General features: G+C 44.2%; 1 protein-coding gene across 4 annotated transcripts in view; it reads left to right on the top strand.

Annotated features, from left to right (window-relative positions):
• INTS4 (integrator complex subunit 4) overlaps positions 1 to 25,861 on the top strand; it is a 73,054-nt gene that overhangs the window by 7,495 nt on the left and 39,698 nt on the right. For all 4 annotated transcript variants that reach the window (XR_003999790.1, XM_030558103.1, XM_030558092.1 and 1 more), the window contains exons 3-13: positions 1,020 to 1,137; positions 2,891 to 2,997; positions 5,612 to 5,797; positions 7,183 to 7,233; positions 8,418 to 8,506; positions 8,823 to 8,943; positions 9,921 to 9,992; positions 11,009 to 11,183; positions 13,769 to 13,974; positions 16,199 to 16,341; positions 24,468 to 24,583. Coding sequence is in view for 3 of the 4 variants with exons in the window: in XM_030558103.1 (XP_030413963.1) it covers positions 1,020 to 1,137; positions 2,891 to 2,997; positions 5,612 to 5,797; positions 7,183 to 7,233; positions 8,418 to 8,506; positions 8,823 to 8,943; positions 9,921 to 9,992; positions 11,009 to 11,183; positions 13,769 to 13,974; positions 16,199 to 16,341; positions 24,468 to 24,583 (1,384 nt within the window). In the remaining variant the exon portion in view is untranslated. The remainder of the gene's footprint in view (positions 1 to 1,019; positions 1,138 to 2,890; positions 2,998 to 5,611; positions 5,798 to 7,182; positions 7,234 to 8,417; positions 8,507 to 8,822; positions 8,944 to 9,920; positions 9,993 to 11,008; positions 11,184 to 13,768; positions 13,975 to 16,198; positions 16,342 to 24,467; positions 24,584 to 25,861) is intronic.

Raw genomic sequence — 25,861 nt, 5'->3', positions numbered from 1 at the left:
AGGGCTTGTCTACACTGACGCTTTACAGTGCTGTGACTTTCTTGCTTGGAGTGCGAAAAAACACCCCCCTGAGCAGAGCAAGTTTCAGTGCTGTAAAGTGCCAGTGTAGACGGTGCACCAAGTGGAAGCTATGATCCTCATGAAGGTGGTTTTTTTAGAGCTCTCTCCCAGTGCTTTGCCGTGACTATACAAGCCATGTTAAAGCGTTGCCAGTGTAGACTAGCCCTTAGTTAGATTTCTCTTATACCCTTATGGTAGGGAACATTTCCAAGTATGACCTGATGCATAGTTGTCTTCTGCAGACAGCCTGAATCAGTAACTCTGAGAGATGTGGACTGCTCCAACTAATTTAAATGGGATGTTGATTCTGATGCCTAATGATGGCAACATGATTATCACCAGAAACTTTCCCCATTGAGTAAATTGGCAGAAATCCATAGCTAATATACTTATAGTTATCTTTGGATGCAACGAGGCAGCTTTCTCCTTTGTTTGTAGGCAGAAACGCAAGAGACACATCCACCCCAGTGCTAAAAGCCTCAACTGCTTCATTTGTGCTAAACCCCAAACTCCTTTTGGGTGCCAAAACTCCCAACTCCCTCTAACCACCTTCTAAAATTCTCCATCTTTCCCATCAATAATTGTTACAGCACATTTGTGGTGTTAATAGAAAACTCTCCTGCATGTTGAAGACTGAAAATTTACAGTGTAAAACTGAAACCATTTGAGCCATCTGACTATAGTATCAAAATAACAGGGTATACTTTTTGTCCATGCATTACTCATTTCATATTCGGTGAAAGAACTCTTTTGAAATGTTCTGGGAGCTATCACGGGAATCTCAATATGCCATCAAATTTAGCATTGCTGTGCTGCAGTAATTAGTGCTAGTGAGGGGGTGGCTCCAGCCCTGACGTCCATGGTTTTGTGCTGTATGTGGGTCCTGCCTGTGTTTCACTATTTTATGATCTTTAAGCTGAAAAGAGAGCAGAGCAGACTATCATTTCTTTAATCCCTAGGAGAATGATGCCTCTGTGAGATTGAAGATTGCTTCCTTGCTAGGTTTGTTATCGAAGACGGCAGGATTTTCTCCAGATTGCATTATGGATGATGTCATTAACACTCTTCAAAATGAGAGTAAGTCACGCTTCAGATCTAATTTTAAATCAAGGCAGAATCTTCCAGACTTTGTACATCTAAGGCAGTAGTCTCTAACCTTTTTACGCACAAGATCACTTTCTGAATTTAAGATCAACCCAGGATCTACCCTGTCCCCTTCCTTGAGGCCCTGCCCCACTCACTCCATTCCCCCCTTCCTCTGTTGCTCACTGTCCCCCACCCTCACTCACTTTCACCAGGCTGGAGCAGGGGGTTGGGGTGCAGGAGTGAGGGGTGCAAGGTCTGGGAAGGAGTTTGGATATAGGGTTCATATGGTCACATTGCACCTAATCTCATAGAATCCACTGGACATTTCATGAGTTTTTATTAGTGTCATTTGTGGTTTATAGATCCAAAATCCTTTAGGGATTGTCACAAATCAGTGTAACAATCTCAGCTGTGGGGTATGCATTGGCTGAGCCTGGGGCAGGAGGTTGGGGTACAGGAGTTGAGGGGTGCAAGCTCTGGGAGGGAGTTTGGGTGCAGGAGAAGGCTCCAGGCTAGTGCAGGGGAGGATGAGGTGTGCGGGCTCTGGGAGGGAGTGTGGTGCAATAGGGGGCTCCAGGCTGGGGCAGAGTATGGGGGTGAAGGAGAGGGTGAGGGGTGTTGGCTTTGAGAGGGAGTTTGGTGCAAGAGGGAGCTCTGGGCTGGGGCAGGGGATTGCAGTGAAAGAGGGGGGGCAAGATGCAGGCTCTGGCTGGGAGGCGCTTACCACAGGCAGCTCCCAGTTGGCAGCGCAGCAGGGGTCAGGTGGAGAGCATGATCGACTGGCAGAGGCTCCAGGATCCAACCAGTCAGTCATGATCGACGGGTTGGTGACCACTGATCTACGGGCTGTGGCAAGACTCCTATGTGAACACAAACAGCCTAAGTATGTGATTGGGGATTATTGCTCAGACGGAACACTATTTTCTTCCCCCTCCTAGTCTCTATTTTTATGACCAGTGAAAAATCCTATCATGACATTCTCAGGGCATTCTCAATTGACAGTCAGTGGGATTTAGGCACTTTTGGAAATTCCATCCTGTGAGCACATATTTATGTAATGCGCGCAGTGGTATATCAGATCTAAGTATGTCGACTTCAGCTACGTGTAATTAGATCTATTTCCTCCTTTCTCCTCCCCCTTCCCCCCCAGCGTAGACCAGGGCTTTGCGCCTATCCCATATTGAACTCAGTATAAGATTTTAAGCCATATTGATTTATTTCTACACTTTTCCTGCATTGGGATGCAGATTGAGACTATTTGGTGGCTTTCTTCTTACTCTTCACTAAAATCTTGATGGAAACTTCTTTGCCAAATACAGCTTTCCAACAAACTGAAAGAATACAAGTGCTGGCTGGTGAGTCTTGTCCACATGCTCAGGGTTTAACTGATTGCCATATTTGGGGTCGGGAAGGAATTTTCCTCCAGGGAAGATTGGCAGAGGCCCTGGAGGTTTTTTGCCTTCCTCTGCAGCATGGGTCACTTGCTGGAGGATTCTCTGCACCTTGAGGTCTTTAAACCACTATTTGAGGACTTCAATAACTCAGACATAGGTTAGGGGTTTGTTACAGGAGTGGATGGGTGAGATTCTATGGCCTGCATTGTGCAGGAGGTCAGACTAGATGATCATAATGGTCCCTTCTGACCTTAAGTCTATGAGTCTACTTGCAACGTAGACAGTGAGATCTCTGTAGGCTCACGAAATCAGTAAAGAGATATGAAACTTTTCACTGTTTTGTTTGACAGAGTCCCACCAAGTTCTTGCTCAGCTGCTGGATACCCTGTTGGTGATTGGGACGAAACTCACAGAGAACCCAGCTGTCAGAATGAGACTGCTAGATGTAGCCTGCAAGGTAATATAGTCTTATTGATGTAGTAAATATGCTTTAAAGGCCAAATTCTGCTCCCAGTTACTCATGTAGCTTGTGTTGAAATCAAAGGAAGTTGCATGCACATATCTGAGAGGAGAGTTTCACTCTAAATTTTAAATATGCATCATTAATGTTACCAGAATTTTTATGATTGGCAATGCAAAAAATCTACATAACAAAAAGTGTCCAGTACACTGAAACCCTCAAAATCTCTAAAACTGAATTAATGAGACTCTTGCAGCCCCAAAATAGCAGCTACAACCTACCTGTTAAAATCCGTATTCATATCAGTTTTCATACTTTCCACTTACTTGTTCATGTAAAGATTTACAAATGTGGTTAAAAGTTGTTCCTGTTTTCCTGATGGGATTACTGGTGCATGGAGAACCCAGGTGAATAGAACTATCTTAAATTTAGATATGGACATTGTCTTTCTACCTGTCTGCAATTCACCTAGCATCCCGATGGTTCTACGCAGATCCAGATTCCCTTATTTATAGGCCTATCCTCAATCCACTAGACCACAGTTGCCTTTTATGTTTAAAAAGACAAAGGAAATGAAGCTCAGAGTTCATAGATAATGTTAGCTGACATTAGTTAGCAGCATTGAGGGCAGGGGCGGGCAAACTTGCTGGCCTGAGGGCTGCACCGTGTTTCAGAAATTGTATGGAGTGCTGGTTAGGGGAAGCTGTACCTCTCCAAACAGCCAGACGTGGCCCACCCCCAATCCACACGCCCCCCCCTCCCCCCCCGCTTCTTGGCCCCTGACAGCCTTCTTGGCCCATGACTCCTGTCCCATCCACTCCCCTGCTGTCTGTCCCCTGACCGGCCCCGGACTCCCCCCATGACTGCCCCCTGCTGCTCCATCCAACCCCCCCCTTCTGACTGCCCCCCAGGACCCCTGCCCCATCCAACCACCCCTTCTCCCTGTCCCCTGACTGCCCCCGGAACCCCCGCCCCCATTCAACCCCCCCCATTCCCCTCCCTCTGACCACCCCCACCCCTATTCACACCCCCGGCCCCTGACTATTGCCCGAACCCAAACTCCCCTGCCCTCTATCCAACATGCCTCCCCTGCTCCCTGCCTCCTTACCACACTGCCGGGAGCACTGGCAGCACGGCTCCACCAGGACAGGCAGCCGCGCTGCCCATCTGGAGCCAGCCCTGCCGTGCTCAGCACAGAGCACCGGGTCGGGCCGGGCTCTACATCTGCGCTGCCCAGGAGCTCACAGCCCTGCTGCCCAGAGCATTGTGCTGGTGGCGCAGTGAGCTGAGGCTGCAGGAGAGGGGCCGGGGTCTAGCTGGCCGGACAGGAGGGTCACTCGGGCCAGCTGTAGTTTGCCCATCTCTGATTTAGGGAGTATTATTTTTGAAGCTTGTGCAGTAAATGTTATCTGACTTCCACATCTGCTACCTCTTTCCCTCAGCACTCATTTCTCACATAAGAGCCCTAGTAAAGATAAAAGAAACAAAGAGCTCTGTGTAAGCTTGAAAGCTTGTCTCTTTCACCAGCAGAAGTTGGTCCAATAAACAATATTACCACACCTATCTTGTCTCAAGAAAACAGTGTCTGTTTATAGCTAAGATAATCTTGTTGATAAAGGGAAAAACTATACCGACTCTGTTTGATTTGATCAATATGCCTTTTGACCATTCTGAATTTGTTACAATTATGTCTGTAACCAAAGTACATTCTGTTCATGGAGTAGCCGCGTTGAGTAAAAATCGCAGAATGAATTGCCATGTGAGTTAATAAATTATCCATAATTATCTATTTCCCTTTTGGTATTTTAATGAAAAAATTATCTGTGTCAGTGAGTCACTCTTCTTTAAATTTAATTTTAAAATATGCTGCTTATCCTTGGTTTATGATCAATCCCCTAGTAAAGTGTTAGAGGAGGAGAATATATAAGAAGAAATTGTATTATACTAAAAGATCTTTAAAACACTTTTTTGGGAGGGATTTAATAGTGCATGTTACATTGATTTCAGTCTCAATCTGTTGTGAGACAGGAATTCTTGTTAGGACTACTAAATTTAAGGGTATCTTTTAAGATACTGAAGTCATATAAACTCTGAGACAGTTTTGGTATGAGCACAAGACTGGGAACTAGGAACTCTTGAATTCCGACTTTGATACTTTTATTCTTAACTGTAAAATGGGGAGGATGCTTGTAAGTGCCAGATATCCTTGCTGCATGAGCAGTTACTCATTTTGTGTGTGCTGCTTAGGTGTGCAATATTTTGCCTAAATTACATCTGCAACTGTTTTTGAAAATAATGCCTCATGAGACACCTTATTTTAATTTGTTGCCGAAAAAGCAGTTTTCTTTGGAGAGAACTGTAATGTGTGTGTGTGTAAAATTTCTGATTAAACTTCTTCATGAAATTGTTATTCTGTAGGATTGATAATGTATAGAATAAAATAAGTATCAAATATTTGAGGAAAGCTACTATTGGATTTTTTCCTTGAAAACTGTTTTAACTTTAAAACAAAACACAAACTTTTGGGAGACTTCATATTACGTGAAACAATTTGCTGCTTGAAAGGAAAAAATACCAAGAAAAACATTTCTTATTCTATTCCATTACGCAGTATCTGACGGACTCGTCCCATGGTGTCAGAAACAAGTGCCTCCAGCTGATTGGCTATCTTGGATCTGTGGAAAAAGGTGCCACAAAAGAAGCTGAAAGCCTGGCTGCCAAAGATGTCCAGAAGATAATAGGGGACCACTTTAATGACCAGGACCCTCGTGTTAGGACTGCAGCTATAAAAGCTATGGTAAATGCTGCTGCACACTTAAATGTATTAGGAGTAACTCAGGAAAATTTGTAAGTGGTTGTAAATTGAGTCAGAAAAACTCAAACAGGAGGGTGATTTATTAAGTCATTGTGGTAAATGTGAGAATGAAAGTTACCCAAGCTTCAATTAAATTGGCCTTGAACTAGTGTGAGGAGAATATCCAGATTCTTGTACAATAGGTTAGTAGAGGATAAATATATATTTTGGAAGCTTATCGTTTTATAACAAAATCAGGCACATTCTGATTAGCAATAAATATGCTTTCCTTGCTTTAGCTTTGGTTATGGTCAATACTGACCACTCCAACTAATGCTTCTTGGGATATAGCATCAGAAGGTTGCTGATGGAAGAAGAACTACTTCACTAACTTGAAAAATCCAAGAGAAAGTTTGTGCTTAAAAATAGTGTTTCTGCAGTGTTCAGTAATCGCGTTAACTGGGTGTTCAGCAACTGCTAGTAAGGCAAAGCTGTTTCCATGTGGGGATGGAGGATATTCAAATTAGCATGTTAAACTTCTGAAAAAGAGGCAGCATTTAATACAGGTTTTCAGTGGGGTCTAGTTGGGATCTTCCTCTGCTTTTTCCATCCACTCTGTTGTATTTTAAGAACTCTCTCTACAGATATTTTTTTAAACGTGTTCATGTGATTTTTTATGGTTAAATTGAATGTCCAAACCTAGATTCTTATTGCCAGGACAATTTACTATCACAGCACAAAAGCCTCCATCATTCTGTGGTTCGAGACCAGAAAGCATTCTTTGGAGGCACCAAAAACCTTGCCCATGACTATTTTGCTACTGTTTTAATATTTTTTTCGTCATTTGTAAATTGTAGTCTGCAGAGGCCTGTCTGGAAAAGATAAATGCTTTTATTTCAGATGACAGCCTACTGGATGGTCTTCCCATGTATAGGGAACATATTCTATCTTACTATATATATTTCAGAAACTCATATGGAGCTATAGTATTCTGTGTAGAAATTGTCTGTGGTTGCTAGAGCAGTTTCTACACTTTGCTGGGTCAGTAGTTCAGAATGTTTTCAGGACAAGAATTTATTGAGAATTCATGTTGTCAAGCACAACTCTTCAGAAGACTGGAGAAAGATGATATTATTGGAAGCACTAATGTAAAAACCAAGTATGATGGAGACAAACTTTATACCAAAGTCCAGATAATTATTTATCATAATAAGATGAGAATATTTAATTCAGCAGAGGTCATGTAATGGTTGAATGTAGCAGAGAATCAACTACTATAGCAAGCAATTATGGGATTCAAGTGGGAGAGACAATAGCAATGAAAATTGACTATCTTATTTAAAACCATGTGGTAATGCATCTATTTGTTTTTTTCCCTCCTTTTATAGCTACAGCTACATGAAAGAGGATTAAAATTGCAGCAGACTATTTACAGTCAGGTAATGCCTTATTAAATATTGTGCAAGTTCCTTTTTAGCTTCTGTGACAAAGTAGTTCAATAGGAAAGGAAGTACGTTCAAGGATAGTGAAGTTGTGGAGATGATGTAATTTGCATTCAGTACATGTAGTTAGGTTATATGCATCATTGCCTTTGGTAGCCTGAAAATGCAAGACCTTTTAAAATCCTAGTTTTCTCAGCTACAATAGTCCAGATAGGTATGCTTACTTTTACTGGAGGAGGGAGAGGGTTGGGGAAAAGGTGAGGCATTTTAGTAATTATGACCCTGATCCTGCAGTCTAATCTTTGCAAGTGGAATCTTGCACACATGCAGAGTCTTCCAAGCATTCCATGGCCTGGGCCCAGGATATCTAAAAGACTGTCTAAAGTGTTTGGACAAAGACCTGGTTGACCACTATGCTCCTCTGGCATAATGGAACTCTCTGCTTTAAGAGTAAAGCTCATCTGTGCAGGAGACAGAACTTTCTCTGAGGGATTGAGGCTGTGGAATGAACTCCACCAAGAGCTAAGGACCATTGCAAACCCCCCACTTTCTGCTCCTAGTGCAAAGTGCCTTTTTTTACCTGCCTTCTCTTATGTAAACTCATAGCAACAGCTATACTTATTGGGGGCATGGGGGGAAACCCTACCAAAACAAGATACTCCACTGCACATGAAGAGACGATGAGTGAACAAAAAACATGTGGCAGGTGTTTAGTAACATTGCTTAATGTACTACTGGAAGGTTCTCATACTATGGTGATAAACGCAGTATAAGAACCTGAACAGAATTAAATAGTTTAATTGATGTTCCGATGAGGATGGGGTATACCTTCATGGATAAGGTTTCAGGATCAAGGCCTATGAAAATGAGAATAATATGGAGCATAGTCAGTTGTTGTGAGGACAGATGCTTTGCAACATTCTTCACATGTCTCTGTGTAGTTCAGCCAGTCCTGGAGCTCACTTGAGCAGAGCTAACCAATCTGATAAATATTGTACTGAATTTGTGTAATGGACAGAGGTCTGGTAGGACTAGGTTGAGCTAACCAAATGCATTTTGATTCCTAACCCGACCCAGCTGGTATAGAATCTGTACTTCATCATATAAGAGAGTTTAATGGAAGCTTAAATGTAAACCTTGTGCAGGTGGTTAAGATTAATATTTGGAAACTTTCCTTTTAGGCTTGCAAACTGCTCTCAGATGATTATGAACAGGTACGCAGCGCTGCAGTTCAGTTGATCTGGGTCCTCAGTCAGCTGTATCCTGAGAGGTATGTGCTGTGCGCAAACTGATTAAAAAAGTTATACAGCAAGGGAATAAGAATGCTAGTCCTGAAGGTTTTGTCTTAGAGAAGTCCCTTACGTAGTGGTTTGAAAGGCTATGTATATTAAATGCCTATAGCCTGATAAGCCAAAAGGGGGGTTGACATGTTAAACTAGATTACTTTTTTTTTTTGTTCCTAAGATTCCCTAAGTTATATAGTAGTACAGCGCTGTTTATTTCATTGGCCTTTGTATAAAATGTGTTATCCTTCATGGCAAAGCCTCAACACAGTGATTTATATTGTGTACCTTTGTCTTATTAAGCATTGTACCAATTCCTTCTTCCAATGAAGAAATTCGCTTAGTTGATGATGCATTTGGAAAAATATGTCACATGGTCAGTGATGGCTCATGGGTTGTTAGAGTGCAAGCTGCTAAACTGTTGGTAAGTTTCCTTGTTATTCTCATGTCCTCTTGGTAGGTCCAGTATGTTGCCTTTTTTTCCTATGTTTGGGAAAGAAGGATGTGAGGAGAGCATTAATTTTCTGACTTTTGTTTACTGGATTTGCTGGTTGATACTGTATATGATGTCAGTGTCTAGATCAATTGATTTCAGCCAAAATTTCAATGCAGGTTTGAGGGGAGAGGTGGAGCTAGCGTATATGCAGATCCATTTGAAAACAGCTTCGCAGCTGGAGATTCACAGCTTTTCCCTCCTTTGCGGGGAATGGACTTCTCAGCACAACCAAAATCTTATTTATGGCCCCCAACATCAAGGCCAGGTTTTTAGCTCCCTAGCTAGGACCAACTATAGATAGAGAACAGGAGTACTTGTGGCACCTTAGAGACTGAGAAATTTATTTGAGCATAATTTGTTAGTCTCTAAGGGGCCACAAGTACTCCTGTTCTTTTTGCAGATACAGACTGAGCCCTGGTCTACACTGTGGGGGGTCAACCTAAGATAGGCCGACTTCAGCTACGCGTATCTTAGGTCGAAACCTGGCTGTGAGGATGGTGGCGAGTTGACCGCTGCTGCTCCCCCATCGACTCCGCTTCTGCCTCTTGTGAGCTGGAGTTCTGGAGTCGACAGGGAGCGCTTTCGGGAATTGATCTGTCTGCATCTAGACCAGATGTGATAAATCGATCCCTACCCGCCAATCCGGTGGGTGGTGATGACCTGCCCTAACATGGCTGCTACTCTGAAACCTATAGATAGAAAATGGGGTGCTGTGATGAATTTATATGCGGACACTCATAAACTCTCAAAAGCTCCTAAATACTGCAATGATGAGCATTATATAAACCCCTTGCAATACAGAAATGAGTGGTCGCTGTGCTGGGGTGTGTCACTTAGCAGATTCTGTTGCCTTATATTCATAACCATCTTGGTTCTTCACATAATGTGTTTTTTGTTGTTTTCAGGGATCTATGCAGCAAGTTAGTTCCCATTTCTTGGAGCAGACACTTGACAAGAAGCTGATGTCAGATTTGAGGGTACATAAACCTTGTCTTTTATTATTTTGTCCTCCCCCTTCCCCGCCCATATACCTAGCATACTAAAATTGCACAACAGGTATGTTAATGTCGAACATACTTGTTTATCTTTTCCATGCCTCAGGGTAATTGAGAGTTGATTGATTGTGGCAGGTTGACTTTAATCTAAAAGAAAATGAAGCCTAAACTGCTTCATTAGCTTTTGTGTTCTTGTAATAAATCACTCCTGCGGCTGTTGAGGTTTCATCAAGGAGAGAGTGGGATTAGCATGCCCTCTTGACACCATCTTGTTTTAGAGCTTCTCTCTTATTTATTGTGAACAGAAAGATTGTTTTCCAGGTTTGGGAATATGCTACAGTACAAGATCTGACAGGATCTCCTTGGCAGTCATTTCAACTGATGTAATGCTTAGAATTGGGATTCTTGGTTTTTTTTGTTTTTTTTTTAAACCCTGAGTTTATAGTTGATTCATATAGTGACCTTGGGCAAAATCCTTCTTCTCTTTGGCTCAATTTTTCCATCTACAAAATGGCATAACTCATCTGTATCTCACAAGGATGATGGGGCTAATGGAAAGTGAATGTAAGACTTTGTCTGCCCTGGGCAAATGAAGTGTGTTAGGAAATGTGCAGACATTTTGATTAACACATGGTTTAACGCTAATTAGTGTCTAATATAGACGGACAGTCATGTCAAAGTGGTAGGACTTAACCGCAATTTAACAGGGATAACCAAAGAATTGTGTTTTAACAATATGCTAATTATACCAGGTTAGATATAATTCTTTTCCCAGTGACAACAAAGCACAAAATATTGAGTAATTTTTCAAATAAGAGGAGGATAGCTTTCATGTCTCTCAGCAATTGCATCTCTTCCTCCTATCATTGTTGAAGCCTCTTGCTATAATCTTGTTATGGAAGCAGGGCAAGTCAGTTAATGCACCAATAGTTCCTTTAAAATGTAATAGTCTTTGTGATATATTGGGTTGTAATCAGTCATGATATTTGTTTTCACAGCGGAAGCGCACTGCACATGAACGAGCCAAAGAGCTTTACAGCTCTGGGGAGTTTTCAAGTGGCAGAAAATGGGGAGATGATGCACCCAAAGAAGAAATAGACACAGGCGCTGTGAACTTGATTGAATCGGGAGCTTGTGGGGCTTTTGTTCATGGCCTGGAAGATGAAATGTATGGTGAGTGTTAACTTTGTGTGTGGCAGCCAAAGAGGATTTGAATGTAAGGTGCCTAACATAATTGATAATGTAGCCTTCCAAAATTCATGTTGCCCGGAACAGATCCTGTTCTTTTTTTTTTTTTTAAAAACAAGTGACTAATATATTGCGGGGCCTTTCTGTTTTTTCTTTTTTTTTATTACCCTCTCGGTGAGGGTGAGCAAGTAGATTTTGTTCCCGGTTGGTAACTATTCATGACTTTGCAAGACTGAATTAATGTTAGCTCAGCACTTTGGACAGGCAAAGCATTCTGTATTAGGGTACCCTGAAATCAATCATTTTTTATAAGCAGTTTAGGTATGTGTGTGGGGAAAAAGGGTGCCTACTTGTACTGTTCAGGGACCAGATCCAGCTCCCACTAGGTGTGTTTTTATTGACTTCAGTAAGCTAGATTGGGTCCTAAATTGGAAACTTTTTAATTGCTGAAAATTGACTGATTCTCTGGAGTCTAGAGAAAAGGGAAAGAATGTTAATCTTACAACAATTTAAAGCATGTTCGTCCTCTCTCACTGTGAATAGTTTTAACAGAGTTGGCCAGCTGTAGTTTGGAGCACAACATTGGGACCCAAGCCCTGGAGTTCTAAACTTGGTTATGACAATGACACTGACCTTGTTGATGGGACTTACCAAGGTCACTTCACCTCTCTGCCCCAGCTTCCCCATCTGTGAATTGAGAATAATTCTTACCCCTTGTATCTCCATGGGGCTATTGAGAAGGTTAATGTTAGTGAAGTGCCTTGAAGCTGAAAATTTCTGTGAGCTGTAATTGCTGATTGTTGCTTTTAAAATTTATAGCATGGATGGAGCAACATTAGAAAATACAGGGTGTGCTCTAAAGAGTATCTCTGTAAAATCACATTGTAAAGATGGTTTGTTGCTCTATGACTTCTTTATTAGGCTTGCTCATTTTGCGATTAAAATTACATGGTATTTCTGTCAAAATCTTTCTGGGATGTGAAAAATAACCTTGGTTCTCTCTGGCTTAATAATAAAGATTTTTCCTTTGGAACAATTCTGATTTCCATACCACAATATCCAACTCGCTGTCACATAGATTTTTCACTCTGCAGTGCCAAAGGTAGCATTTCTATCAATGAAGAAAGTGATTGACTCAGGATACGCACAGATCTGGTGAACTGATGTGGAAATTAATTATTTACACAGTCACCCCTCTGACCATTACTGCATTTTAAGTGCTACTGTCTACAGTCCCACCTTATACACCTCATTGCAGCCTTCCCATGCACTGATTTTTAATCTGTATCTTAGTCTGCCTTGTCAGAGCAGTATCAATTAAATGTGTTTTAATCTCTGCTGCCTTGACTGTAGTGAGTAGGTTGGTGGATGAGGGGAAAGGATCTATAAGTAAATAAGCAGACATTTTACTGTGATAGTATTTTTTCCAGTTAATCAGAGGCATCAGGAATCTCACCATGTTTTTCAAGAACAATAGTCCTAACATGCTACATTTGCAAGTTTTAATTCAGTGTTTTCAAGCTGAACTTTTTTGGATGAAAAATAGAAATATCTTATAACATGTCAGATTTGGTTCTGTTGTTTTTATGATCGCTATTCACAAAAGCTTGCAGAAACTAGATGAGAGAGTCTTTTGCCTTCATTTAGTGGATTACAAGTGGAGGTACTTCAAATACCTACAGTGTTTTTTACAGCATGAATACATGTTGGCTGTTTGGCTATCCCCTCTGGTCTTTCCAATAACATGCGTATTAACCATTCACATGATACCTCTTCCCTTCTGAGGGATCACATAGCTCTAAACAAAGAATTCTTAAACTTCATTGCACCACAACCCCCTTCTGACAACAAAAATTACTACAGGACCCCATTAAGGGGGACTGAAGCCTGAGCCCACCCAAGCCCCATCACCCTGGGGGAGGGGCAAAGTCAAAGCCCCACTTTCCCCGGGCGGGGACCAAAGCTGAAGCCCAAGGGCTTCAGCCCCAGGCAGGGGGCCTGTAACCTGAGCCCTTGGGCTTGGGCTTGGGCCCCGAACCCCAGCAAGTCAAACCGACCCTGGCGACCCAATTAAAACGAGGTCACAACCCACTTTCGGATCCCGACCCACAGTTTGAGAACCACTGCAGGGTTCACTTCTTCTGCTATTGAAACACAGTCACCCTGGGGTGAAATGTAATGTTTGTAGATAGCTACACAGCAAGTGAAGGAAGGATGTGAAGAACACTCTAGACAATTGAAATGGCAGGAAGACTACAGGGAGACAGAATGTAATTATTCGAACCCCCTACTCCTGCAAAACACATCATGGCTCTAATAATCTAATAATAAATTTTATTTTTTTTTCTCACCAGAAAATACCTTCAGTGTCACTTCAAATGGTAGCTTGTGCTGTTCAGAACTGGAGTGAATGATACCTAACTGAATCACCAGAGCTGTCTCTAGATTCTCCTTAGTGCTCTCCTATCAAAATTCTTACCCTTGCATAGCTTGAGGTCTGGCCACTAGGTGATGTAGCTTTTGACCAGTATTAAAAATAACCCAAAATAAGATTTTTTTCCTTCTTTCAGAGGTTCGGATTGCTGCAGTTGAGGCCCTCTGTATGCTGGCTCAGTCTTCACAGTCTTTTGCAGAGAAATGTCTTGATTTTCTAGTAGACATGTTTAATGATGAGATCGAAGAGGTAAGATTGCAGTCAATACACACGATGAGAAAAATCTCCAACAACATAACGCTGCGAGAGGACCAGCTCGATACCGTGCTAGCTGTCTTGGAGGCAAGTGTTTTCTTTGGAAAGAGCTTCCCATGGTCATTGTCTTTGATTTCCTAGAATTTATTACCTTTGATTTTTTGTATGAAAAGTCAAGATATATGCTGATACAGAGTATGGTCAAAAAAGCTAAATTTGGATACCCAATAATCAAGCCACCTAAAATCACTAATCATGTTTGAAAATTTAGTCCTACATCTCTTTTTGTTGTTTGTATTTCTGCGCTGATTTATCATTCATGTTATGCCAGCTGAAATGTGATAACTGATGCTTTATATCGCATCTCTGATCCTGAAGGATTTCCGAGCACTTTGGCTAATACATTCCTTGCGATCCCTATGCCTGACCTTGCATGCAATGCTTTCATTGTCTCTCTCACCTCCCTCCTTAGAACACACTTTCTTTGTGAAGTTTTGTCCACTCAGCAGTGTTGTTTTTTTTAAAAAAAAAACAAAAAACAAGATAAACACTGAATATTCTACACAGCCCTGTGGTACGTCTACCCTTTAATCACCTTTTGCACTATCTGTGTTTAGTTAGACTGAGATTCTTAATACCAGGGCTTCTGTTTCTTTTCATGGTGATGTTCAGCAAATCGTAAATAAAAGAGAAAAAAAATCTACCACTGAAATGCAACCACCTCTGGAGCAGAACACAAAAGCTTTTTAACAGCACACAATAACACTGCATAAGTACTGGTAAAGAGGAAGAATGTGTGCATTTGAAACTACAGAGTGTATTTTAGGCAGGTAGAATGTAATTTTTCAAACTAGAATTCAGCTATGGCACAATAGTACACACTTATATAAATAGAGCTATAGGACCTCCATGTTACGGTGTATGTGAAAGGTGACACTTCTGGCAGCAAAGTCTCTTGAAGTGTTTTTCTGTCTTTAAAGTTGACTGCAAAAATGACATTGTGGGATTCCATATTTATTGTCTCATTGAATTCCAATATCAAGCTTTGTGCAGTTCAAAAGTAAAAAGATCAGCCCCTGACTGCCAGCCTGGAAAACTCAACCTAGGAACTGAGAGTCATGCTTGGCTCTGTTCATCCCATACATCATCTCCAGTAATATATTTTGCATGTCAGAATATGGCCTTCAGTGACACTTGTGCAAACCCATTTAAGGCTGCCTAGGGCATAACTTCTTCCACTGAACTGAATGGGAATTTTGCCTGATTAAGGGCCTGCAGGTTCTAGCTTCAAATGCTGAATAAAGGAACACTTCTTCCTAAATTGTGTGACAGACCCAGGCCAGTGGGGTGCAGGAGTCTGGTAGAGGGCAAATATACTGGTGACTGGGTGAGTAGTTTTCTGTTCCCTGAGTGACCAGAGCAGGGCCTGCACTAGAGTAATCAGGAACTTGCTAGAACCAATTAAGGGAGACAGGCTGATTAGAACACCTGCAGCCAATCAAGGCAGGCTAATCAGGGCACCTAGGTTTTAAAAGGAGCTCTCTCCAGTCAGATGGGGAGGAGCCAGAGGAGAGGAAGTGTGTGTGAGGAGCTGGGAGCAAGAGAGATGAGCTGAGAGTGCGAGGGTGTGCTGCTGGAGGATTGAGGAGTACAAGCGTTATCAGACACCAGGAGGAAGGTCCTGTGGTGAGGATAAAGAAGGTGTTTGGAGGAGGCCTTGGGGAAGTAGCCCAGGGAGTTGTAGCTGTCATGCAGCTGTTACAAGAGGCACTATAGACAGCTGCAAATCCATAGGGCCCTGGGCTTGAACCTGGAGTAGAGGGCGGGCCCGGGTTCCCCCCAAACCTCCCAACTCCTGATCAGACACAGGAGGAGTTGATCCAGACTGTGGGGGAGATCACTGAGGTGAGCAAATCTGCCAATAAGTGCCAGGACCCACCAAGGTAGAGGAGGAACTTTGTCACAATGGCTAAATGTAGTTTTCAGCCATCATCTGCTTGGCCAGGCAGTAATTACCCAGCACCACTAAATATCTACGAGAGACGAGACTTTGTGCCTGAGGATACCGGTTGGTATATTTACTACTCCTACTGATTTTCATTTGAGAGAGTGAAGAGTGGAAAAGTTTTCATCCGAGAAAGGAAGCACATATGTAAGTGAGACATCTTGGCTGAGTTCAAAAGAAACAGAGCCTAGGGCAGTTGGGCTGGACTGATGTTCCTCTGGATTTTGCTGTAACCTACTAGAAATAGACTTTGGATATATATATACACACACGTGCATGCTAATAGTCAGAGCTCTTGGTTTTTAGGATTCCTCCCGAGACATTCGGGAAGCACTTCATGAACTACTGTGCTGCACCAATGTCTCGACTAAAGAAGGCATCCATCTTGCATTGGTGGAGCTGCTGAAAAACCTAACCAAATATCCTACTGACAGAGAGTCCATATGGAAGTAAGTATTGCTTTTCTACATGCTTCTTGCTTGTCCACTTTTCTTAGCTTTCTTATTTATTCTAATAACCAAGCCCTAAAGCCGGTAAATGTTATATTTAGCTGAGGGGTACAGTTGCTACTCATATGATTTTGTTATCCTGTAAATATTCTGAACAGAAGTGGTACTGAGCATTTTTCACACTGACATCTGAAATAGAGATTCTTCTTCGAGCGCTTGTTCATGTCATTTCCAATCAGATGTGAGCGCGCTGCATGCATAGTCGTTGGAAAGTTTTCCCTTAGCAGTTCCCGTCGGGTTGGGTGTGGAGCCCCGTGGAGTGGTGCCTGCGTGGCACTCAGTATATGACCCTGCCAACCCAGCCTCTCATCAGTTCCTTCTTACCACCAGTGACAGTCGTTGGAACTGTGGTTGCTTGTCTAGCAAGAGCTTCCCTTAGCATTCTTTCATATAGGTAGCTTAGCCTAGTTTAGTTGTAGTTAGTCTTAGTTGTTAGTGTGTATATATTGTATATAGTGAGGTTTGGGAGTGGGGTGTGCCGCGAGCCCAAGGCTTTAAACCCGTCGGAACCTGCAGCAAGCCTATGCCAACGAGCAACCCCCACAACTTGTGTCTGAGGTGTCTGGGGGAGATGCACAGATAAATAGGTGCAAGATCTGCAGGGCTTTCCACCTCAGAACTAAAAAGGCGCAAGATTTCCGATTGAAGCAGTTGCTCATGGAATCCGCCCTTCGTCCCCAGTCTGCTGCAGACTGCCAGGACCCTGCACCGAATGCATCCATATGGAGTGCCCTGGCATTGGTGTGTGACACGGTGCCAAGGAAGGACTTTAGTCTAAGAGACACTTGGCACTGGCGCTATCTGGCTTCGCAGGAGGCACAGAGAACCCGGCACCGTTCACATTCACTGATGCTGTACAAGCAGCATAGACAAGCTGACAGAGGGCGCTCCCCGGTGGAGAAAACAGCGGGACCTGCAGATGTGATACCAGGGCATCCCGTGAAGGAGCCCTCAGTGTCTAGGCAACAAGAGTCAGCACCATCAACTTTGGTTCCCACGAGGGGACCATCGAGTGCAGTGCACAGTGATTCCCGGGATGGGCAGTGCCAGGTGGAGGAGCTGGAGTTACCATCCACCCCGGACACTTTTGAAGCTGTCAGAGACTTGATAGAGATGACGGCTTCTCAGCCCCCAGCGATCAGAGGCCATCTAGAGGCAAGCTGGTCATGATGCAGCAGTCACCCTCTCCGGCCTGGCACTGTTCGCCTTAGCACCGCTCCAGATCAACATCCACAAGTCACTGTTCTCCAGCAGCGGACTCCGCGAAGGGTTCCCCAGCGCCACTGGCACGGTGCTCCCAGGCACCGATGAGGGAGCAGCAGTGATCCCCAGCTCTGAGAGGAGACCAGCACCGTACCCCCGGCACCAGTACCCAGCAACAGATCTAAGACACCAGTCCCTAACACTGTATTCCTGGTTTCAGTCCCCAGCCATCTTGACACCTGCCCCTGCATTATCAACATGGCGCAGGTCCCTGGCATAGCACTATGTGGCATCTCCGTGGTCATCTCAGTCGAGATCCATGTCTTCGGACTCGGATGTGATTCGCACTATTTCCATTGCAGCAGACACAGATCCAACAAGTGACAGAGGGAGGTGCCAATGGCATGACAACCCTCAGTGGCAGCCTCCGGCACAATGGCCTTTTTGGACCTCCTGGGCTTACCACAGGCCCAGGGCTCCTCTTCCAGGGGCTCCCGTTCGGTGGCCTCAGAGCACCGACCATCCCAGATAACCAAAGACCGGCCTATGCCTCGTGGTTCCGAGGTGACCTTGGCACAAGCCCCACAGCCAGCCCAGGTTGCCTCCGAGGCACAGCCCATTGCAAGGCCAGGCTACTACCACCTTGCCTATGGTTGCCACAGGACCCCAGACACTGAACAGGAGGAGGGCAGCGAGCCAGAGGGTCAGGAGGACCCTGTACCACCTCTAGCCTCCTCATCTTCATCCCCGGATGAAGCGGTGGCGGGAGCTTCAACCTTGGGCCCTCGCCCAATTAACCACAGGATCCATGGCCAGAGTGATCGTCCAGGGTAGCTCTGCCACTAATAAAAATTATCCAGAGCAATATTAAGACTCTCTGGCAGACCACTGCTTCAATCTCGCCCACTGCCATGGGGGTAGAGCGCAAGTACTTTGTTCCCTCCAAGGGGTACGAGTATGTGTTCTCTCATCCGCAAGCATGCTCCCTGGTAATACTGGCAGTGAATGAGAGAGAGCTAGGCAGCAAGGGCCGACCCCTAAATCCAAGGAGTGGAAAAGGATGGACTTTTTTGGCAGGAAAATCTATGCAACTGGGGGCCTGCAGCTGAGATAGCTAATCAGCAAGCTATCCTCAGCAGGTACAACTTCAGCTCGTGGGCCTCCATGTTGAAGTTTAAGGAGCTGATTCCACCAGACTCCAGAGCAGAGTTCTCGGTGATCATTGATGAAGGGAAGGCAGTGGTGTGAACCTCCCATCAGGCTTCACTGAACTCTGCGGACTCAGCACCCTTTCCTCAGGAGTAGCCATGAAGAGGAGCTCATGTCTATAGGGGTCCAGATTGTCCCCCCGAGCTGCAGCAAACCCTGCAGGACCTACCATTTGAAGGCACAGGGTTATTTTCAGAGCAAACAGATTCCAAGATGCACAGTCTTAAAAGACTCCCTGGCAACTGTGAAGTTATTGGGTATGCACACCCCAGCAACCCAATGACAACATTTCAAGCCCCAACTGCAACAGCAGCGTCCATGTCCTCCTCGGCCGAGGCAGGATTTTTATAGGCATAGGGGCAGGAACAGCAGGCGCAAACCTGGCGGGGGAGGGATAGCTCAATGGTTTGAGCATTGGCCTGCTAAACCCAGGGTTGTGAGTTCAGTCCTTGAGGGGCCCATCTGGGGCAAAAATCTGTCTGGGGATTGGTCCTGCTTTGAGCAGGGGGTTGGACTAGATGACCTCCTGAGGTCCCTTCCAACCCTGATATTCTTAAACAAACAAACAAACAGAAACCCTTCCAATCCCCCTTCTAGGCAGGGCCAAGGCCCAACCAAACCTTCATGGGGCTGTAAAAAGGCCTTTTGAAGATGCTCCCGAGGACGGTGCACTTGCTATTACACTGGATCTTCCCCTTGTTTTATGAATCATCTGTCCCACTTCTACTATGCTTGGTCCCTGTCATTATATAATTCCCAATTCTGAACTTTAGCGTCCAAAATATGGGTACTCGCATGAATTCCCCTAAGCTTCATTACCAGCTTAGATCTGATAAGCTGCCACCAATCAGGAATTCCCGTGCCTGATACACTCTGGTCCCCCCAAAACCTTCCCTGGGGACCCCCAGACCCAGACCCCCTGGATCTTAACACAAGGAAAGTAAACCCCTTTCCTCACCGTTGCCTTTCCTAGGATTTCCCTCCCTGGGTTACCCTGGAAGATTACTGTGATTCAAACTTCTTGAATCGCAACACAGAGAAATTAGGTCTCCTAGAGAGAGACACAGATTTACGTTCCGTGAATCTGAAACAAAGGAATTCCACCCTTCCCCTCCCTTCCCTGTTAAGTACAGACTCAAATCCCGTGAGCCTCAACAAGGGGAAAAAAAATCAGACAGGTCTTAAAAGCAAAACTTTTAATAAAAAGAAAGAAAAAAGGTAAAAGTTTCTCTGCAATTTAGATGGTAAAAAGTTACAGGGTATATCAGCTTATAGAAACTAGAAAGAAGCCTACCCCCCCCCCCCCCAGCAAAATACAATTTAAAATACTTCCAGCAAACTACACATTTGCAAATACAGAAACAATCAGAAGACTATAACCGCCTTTCTTACTAAATTACTCACTATAAAAGACTGTAGCAGGGAGATTGGCAAGAAAACTGGTTGCCCGTCTAGTCCCTTCCAGGACCCAAAGAGAACAAAGCAAAACCCAAAAAACACAAACAAAGGCTTCCCTCCACCGAGATTTGAAAGTATCTTGTCTCCTGATTGGTCCCCTGGTCATGTGTTTGGTTCCCTGTTTGTAAACCCTTTACAGGTAAAAGAGACATTAACCCTTAACTATCTGTTTATGACAGTCCCAAATAACATCAGTCCACTGGGTCCTTTGCACGGTAGAAGTGGGATATTATCTCCAATTCTGCTGCTGTTCCCCTCCTGCCCACCTCCCTTCCCCATTCCTCTTCAGGAACCCTTCTCACAAGCAACTTCTTATCTAGGAGCTACGGGGCAGGGGATTATATTCCTGCTATTTCTGAATCCCCAAAGCTAAGAGGTGGGGGGATCTCAGACCCATCCTAGACCTGCAAGAACTCAACAGATTCATGATGAAGTTAAAGTTCTGCATGGTCTCCCTAAATACAATTATCCCTTCCCTGGATCCAGAAGATTGGTATGCTGCCCTCGACATGAAAGAAGCGTACTTTCACATAGCTATTCAACCTGCACACAGACGATTTCTATAGTTTGAGGTCAACCAAAAACATTATCAGTTCACGGTTCTCCACTTTGGCCTGTTAACAGCCCCCCGAGTGTTCACCAAGTGCATGTCAGTCGTAGCAGCCTTCCTCCATAGGAGGCAGGTGCAGGTATATCCCTACCTCGAGACGGTAACTGGAGCACCCCCGTAGTAGCCAGTTGTCAAGTCAATTAGTCGGATCCACTTTTGAGAGACTAGGACGACTCCTCAACATGAACAAGTCAACCTTATCACCGACCCAAAGAATAGAATTTATCGGGATGGTGCTGGTCTCAGTACAGGCAAGGGCGTTTCTGCCGGAGACCCAGTTCCAAGCCATAACAGACATTATTCAGAACCTCAGGCGATACCCAACCACCCCAGCAAGGGGATGCCTTAGTCTCCTTGGCCACATGGTGGCCTGCACTTATGTGATCCTCCATGGTAGACTGAAGCTCAGGCCACTCCAGGTGTGGCTCGTAGTGGTCACGGTGCCAGGGCAAGTACTCGAGTCCCTCCAGTGGTGTCTTGACCCCTGGGCAGTCTGCGAGGGAGTCGCATTCAACAGCCCCCAGCCCTCTTTGTCCCTTGTAACATGTGTTAGCTCTGGGATGGGGTGCACATTTGGGAGACATACAAACAAAGGGTCTATGGTCATGAGAGGAGCTTCCCCTTCATATCAGCATCAAGGAGCTCCGGGCAGTACGGTTATCATGCCAAATCTTTCAGGCCCGACTATGAGGTCAGTGCATGGCAGTGATGACGGATAATACCACTTCCATGTTTTACATCAACAAGCAGGGTGGAGGCCATTCCTCCCCGCATGTCGAGAAGCCCTCCAGCTGTGAGAGTTCTGCATAGCCCACTCCATTCACCTGGAGGCGTCCTATCTCCCAGGAGTGCAGAACGAACTAGCAGACCACCTCAGCAGATTGTTCTGCCATCATGAGTGGTCCATACAGCTAGATGTCACAACACTCCATCTTCCAAGGGTGGGGGTTTCCCCAGGTCAACCTGTTCACCACCAGGAGCAACAGGAAGTGTCCAATGTTCTGCTCCTTCCAGCGTCACCATCCTGGCTCAATCATGGATGTGTTCCTGCTTCCTTGGGGAGGCCGCGTGTTGTACGCTTTTCCTATCGATCCCTCTTGTACACAAGGTACTTCTCAAGATCCACAGGGACAGAGCAGAGGTAATTCTGGTGGCCCTGACAACACTGGTACACCACGCTCCTGGAGCTGTCAGTGAACACTCTGATCAAGTTACCACTGCATCCCGATCTGATCACTCAGGACCACAGCCGCCTTCACTACCAGACCTCCTGATCCCTCCATCTCACAGCCCGGAAGCTTCATGGTTAAAAACCATGGAGCTTCTGTGCTCAGAAGGGAGGTCTTACTTGTCAGTAGGAAACCACCTACTAGGGCCACAGATTTAGGTAAGTGGAAAAGGTATGCGCCTGGGAATACCAGCAAGTGAACACCTCCACTACAGGTGTCTGTACTTCTCATTCTAGAGTACTTTCTGTACCTGAAACAACAAGGACTGGCAGCGTCATCCATCAAGGTACATCTCGCTGCTATCTCAGCCTTCCACCCGAGAGCGTCTGGCAGAGCCGTATTTACTAACCCCATGGTAGGCTATTTCCTCAAGGGTTTGGAATGCCTACATCCTCAGACCAGACAGCCTGTCCCTTGAACTCCGTCTAGTCCTCTCCAAATTAATGAGGCCCCCTTTTAAGCCAATAGTGACTTGATTCCTTCTCTATCTATCGTGGAAGGCAGCCTTCCTGGTGGCCATCACATCAGCTAGGAGGGTGTCAGAGCTAAAGGCTTTTACCTCCGAGCCACCCTACACTGTCTTCCAGAAGGGTAAGGTCAGCTAAGGCCTCACCCAGCCTTTCTTCCCAAGGTAGTGTCACTCTTTCATACTAGCCAAGGCATTTTTCTACCTGTCTTCTATCCTAAGCCTCATGCCAGTAGCCGTGAGCAGAGGCTACACTCATTAGACATTTGGCGAGTGCTAGCATTCACATCGAACACACTGAGCTGTTCAGGAAGTCAAATCAGCTGTTCATAGTGGTAGCAGACCAGATGAAAGGACTGCTAGTCTCATCTCAAAGAATATCTTCCTGGGTCATGTCCTGCATCTCACATACTAAGAGCTGTTCAAAATCCCAGCCCTGGCACTTGCGGCACATTCCATGAGGGCACAGGCCTCAGCAGTAGCGTTCCTGGCCCAAGTCCTGATGCAAGAAATTTGCAGGGCAGCAACGTGGTCCTTGGTGCTTATGTTCACCTCTCATTATGCGATTACTCAGCACGCCAGAGATGATGCACATTCGTCAGAGCGGTGCTCCAATCAGCAATTCCTTAACTCCGACCTCACTTCCAGCGTAGAGCTTTGGGAGTCACCTGATTGGAATTGACACAAACAAGTACTCAAAGAAGTACTCACCTTCTCGTAACTGCTGTTTTTCAAGATGTGTTGCCCATGTCCATTCCAATACCCACCCTCCTACCCCTCTGTCGGAGTAGCAGACAAGAAGGAACTGAGGAGGGGCCAGGTCGGCAGGGTCATATATTGAGTGCCACGAAAGCGCCACTCTATGGGGCTCCACAGCTGACCGGTTGGGAGCTGCTAAGGGAAAACTTTCCGACGACAGTGCACGCAATGCGCGCACACCTGATTGGAATGGATGTGAACAACACATCTTGAAGAATAATGGTCAAGAGAAGGTAACTGTTTTTTCTACCTGCATATGTGCTTGTCTGCTTGCATAAAGGAGAACCTCACTAAGGACCATTCTAGTGACCAAATTATAAACAACTATTTGAAAGTATTCACATGGTTTCCAGTAAAGTTTAGTTCAACCTAAAAACTAACCTCTACTAAACCATATATTTCTGGTTACTTAAAATATTCTACTAAATATTGGCTTTGTTACCTTGTTTTTTTGATCCTGTTATACCAGTTGACAGCTATATTGTTTATGGGCACACTGTGCTTTTGGGCGTGGGGAGGGTTCTACTTGAGCTCCATAGCAAACATTGATTTACATGTACAATACCCAAGAGAATTGCTTTGCATTTTTTAAAATGGAAGCAACAAGCAAGTTAATACTATAGAAAACATGGATTCAAATTGAACTTTTTTTTCCCCCCTTAGAAACATTTATTTTTAACTGCTTTTTCTAAAAGCCTCTTACAGCATATTCTGGATATTTTAACAAAAAAGAAAAGAAAAGATTGGTAAAGGTGGCATGGTTATTCATTTTTGTAACACAGCAACCCAAAATATGTTTGGTATTTTGCAGCAAGACAGGTTCCTACTCCCAAAATGATTACAGTTTAAGTAGACTGTGTTAATTGTTGCTCCCTCTTTTTTCTAGTTATGTTTTTCAAGCTATATTTTCAGTTTCATTAACATTTGAAGGGGTCCAGCAAAACTGACTGTTAGTTCTTCAGACTGTGTCATTGGATATGTATGCGCAGTGCCTTAACTCTCTGGGGTCCTGATTCTGATTGGGGCCCTTTAGGGCTATTGTAATATAAATGTGAAATAGTATTAATAACACCACTGTTTTTTTGTTAAATCTTCCTTTACTCAGAAGTGTTCTTAACCTGTGTATTTTCAGGTGCTTAAAGTTCCTGGGATGCAGGCATCCTACTCTGGTGCTTCCACTGGTCCCAGAGCTGTTGAGTACACATCCGTTTTTCGACACCCCAGAACCTGACATGGATGACCCAGCCTGTATCTTTTTTTTTTTTTTTTTTGCTGTCTGACAAAAACTTCTTGCTGACTTGGTAGAATATTAGAAAAATATGTATAATTAATTACATCATTGTTCTGCTTCAGATTAAAGTAAACTCTTACAGCTATTTCAGTATGCAGTGTTGGTGTAGCCATGTTGGTCCCAGGGTATTAGAGAGACAGGGTGGGTGATGGTAATATTTTGTATTGGACCAACTTCCGTTGGTGGGAGAGGTGAACTTTCGGGTTAGTTAGTTTCCCAAACCTGAAGAAGAGCTCTGTGTAAGCTGGAAAACTTTCTCTCTCTCTCTCTCTTACCAACAGAAGTTGGTCCAATAAAAAGTATTACTTCAGCTATTTCAGTGTCCATTGTTCTACTCTGTTTTATTACCCATCCAATGGTGGGGTCAGGTTTTAGAATAACACTGCTCCCTAGTTCAAATGCCAGCAGGATCAAATCAGTCCTTTATCCCTCTGACGTGAATAAACTAGGTATCTTGCAATTTGTTATGTGTGGGTCTGTCAGATAAGTCCATTAAAGAACAAAGTCTGCATGAACCTTAAAGATCCGTTAGCTCTTTCAGTAAGTGGACGGTTTGCCATGGAGCGTTTAGCTAAAATTTGCTCTTCTTCCACTCTTCTGGTTGTCTGCTGTCTTTCACTACAGAAGTGGCTAAATTATAGTGGAAATATAAGTTTATAGTTTGTGGGGCACTCTGGTTTCTCTCCTAAATCTTGAATGTTAGTGTCTGCACTGGGACATCTAAAGCAGTGTATATGCTAAGTGTTATCGTCATAATCATCGTTGGCAACGGAAGATGCTATAGATATATAAAATTCTATTTTTCTTCCTTCATTCTCCTCACTGCTCATCTGTGTAATCGTGCGCACACAAATTTGTTTAAAATGCCTATGAGAATGACCGTACCGGGTCAGACCAAAGGTCCATCTAGCCCAGTATCTGTCTACCGACAGTGGCCAATGCCAGGTGCCCCAGAGGGAGTGACGCTAACAGGCAATGATCAAGTGATCTCTCTCCTGCAATCCATCTCCATCCTCTGGTGAACAGAGGCTAGGGACACCATTCTTTACCCCTCCTGGCTAATAGCCATTTATGGACTTAGCCACCATGAATTTATCCAGTTAACTTTTAAACATTGTTATAGTCCCAGCCTTCACAACCTCCTCAGGTAAGGAGTTCCACAAGTTGACTGTGCGCTGTGTGAAGAAGAACTTCCTTTTATTTGTTTTAAACCTGCTACCTATTAATTTCATTTG

The sequence above is a fragment of the Gopherus evgoodei genome, chromosome 1, assembly GCF_007399415.2.
Source record: "Gopherus evgoodei ecotype Sinaloan lineage chromosome 1, rGopEvg1_v1.p, whole genome shotgun sequence".
Lineage (NCBI taxonomy): Eukaryota > Metazoa > Chordata > Testudines > Testudinidae > Gopherus > Gopherus evgoodei.
Note: the sequence above shows the minus strand (reverse complement) of the source record. Positions and strands in the feature narration are given on the sequence as shown.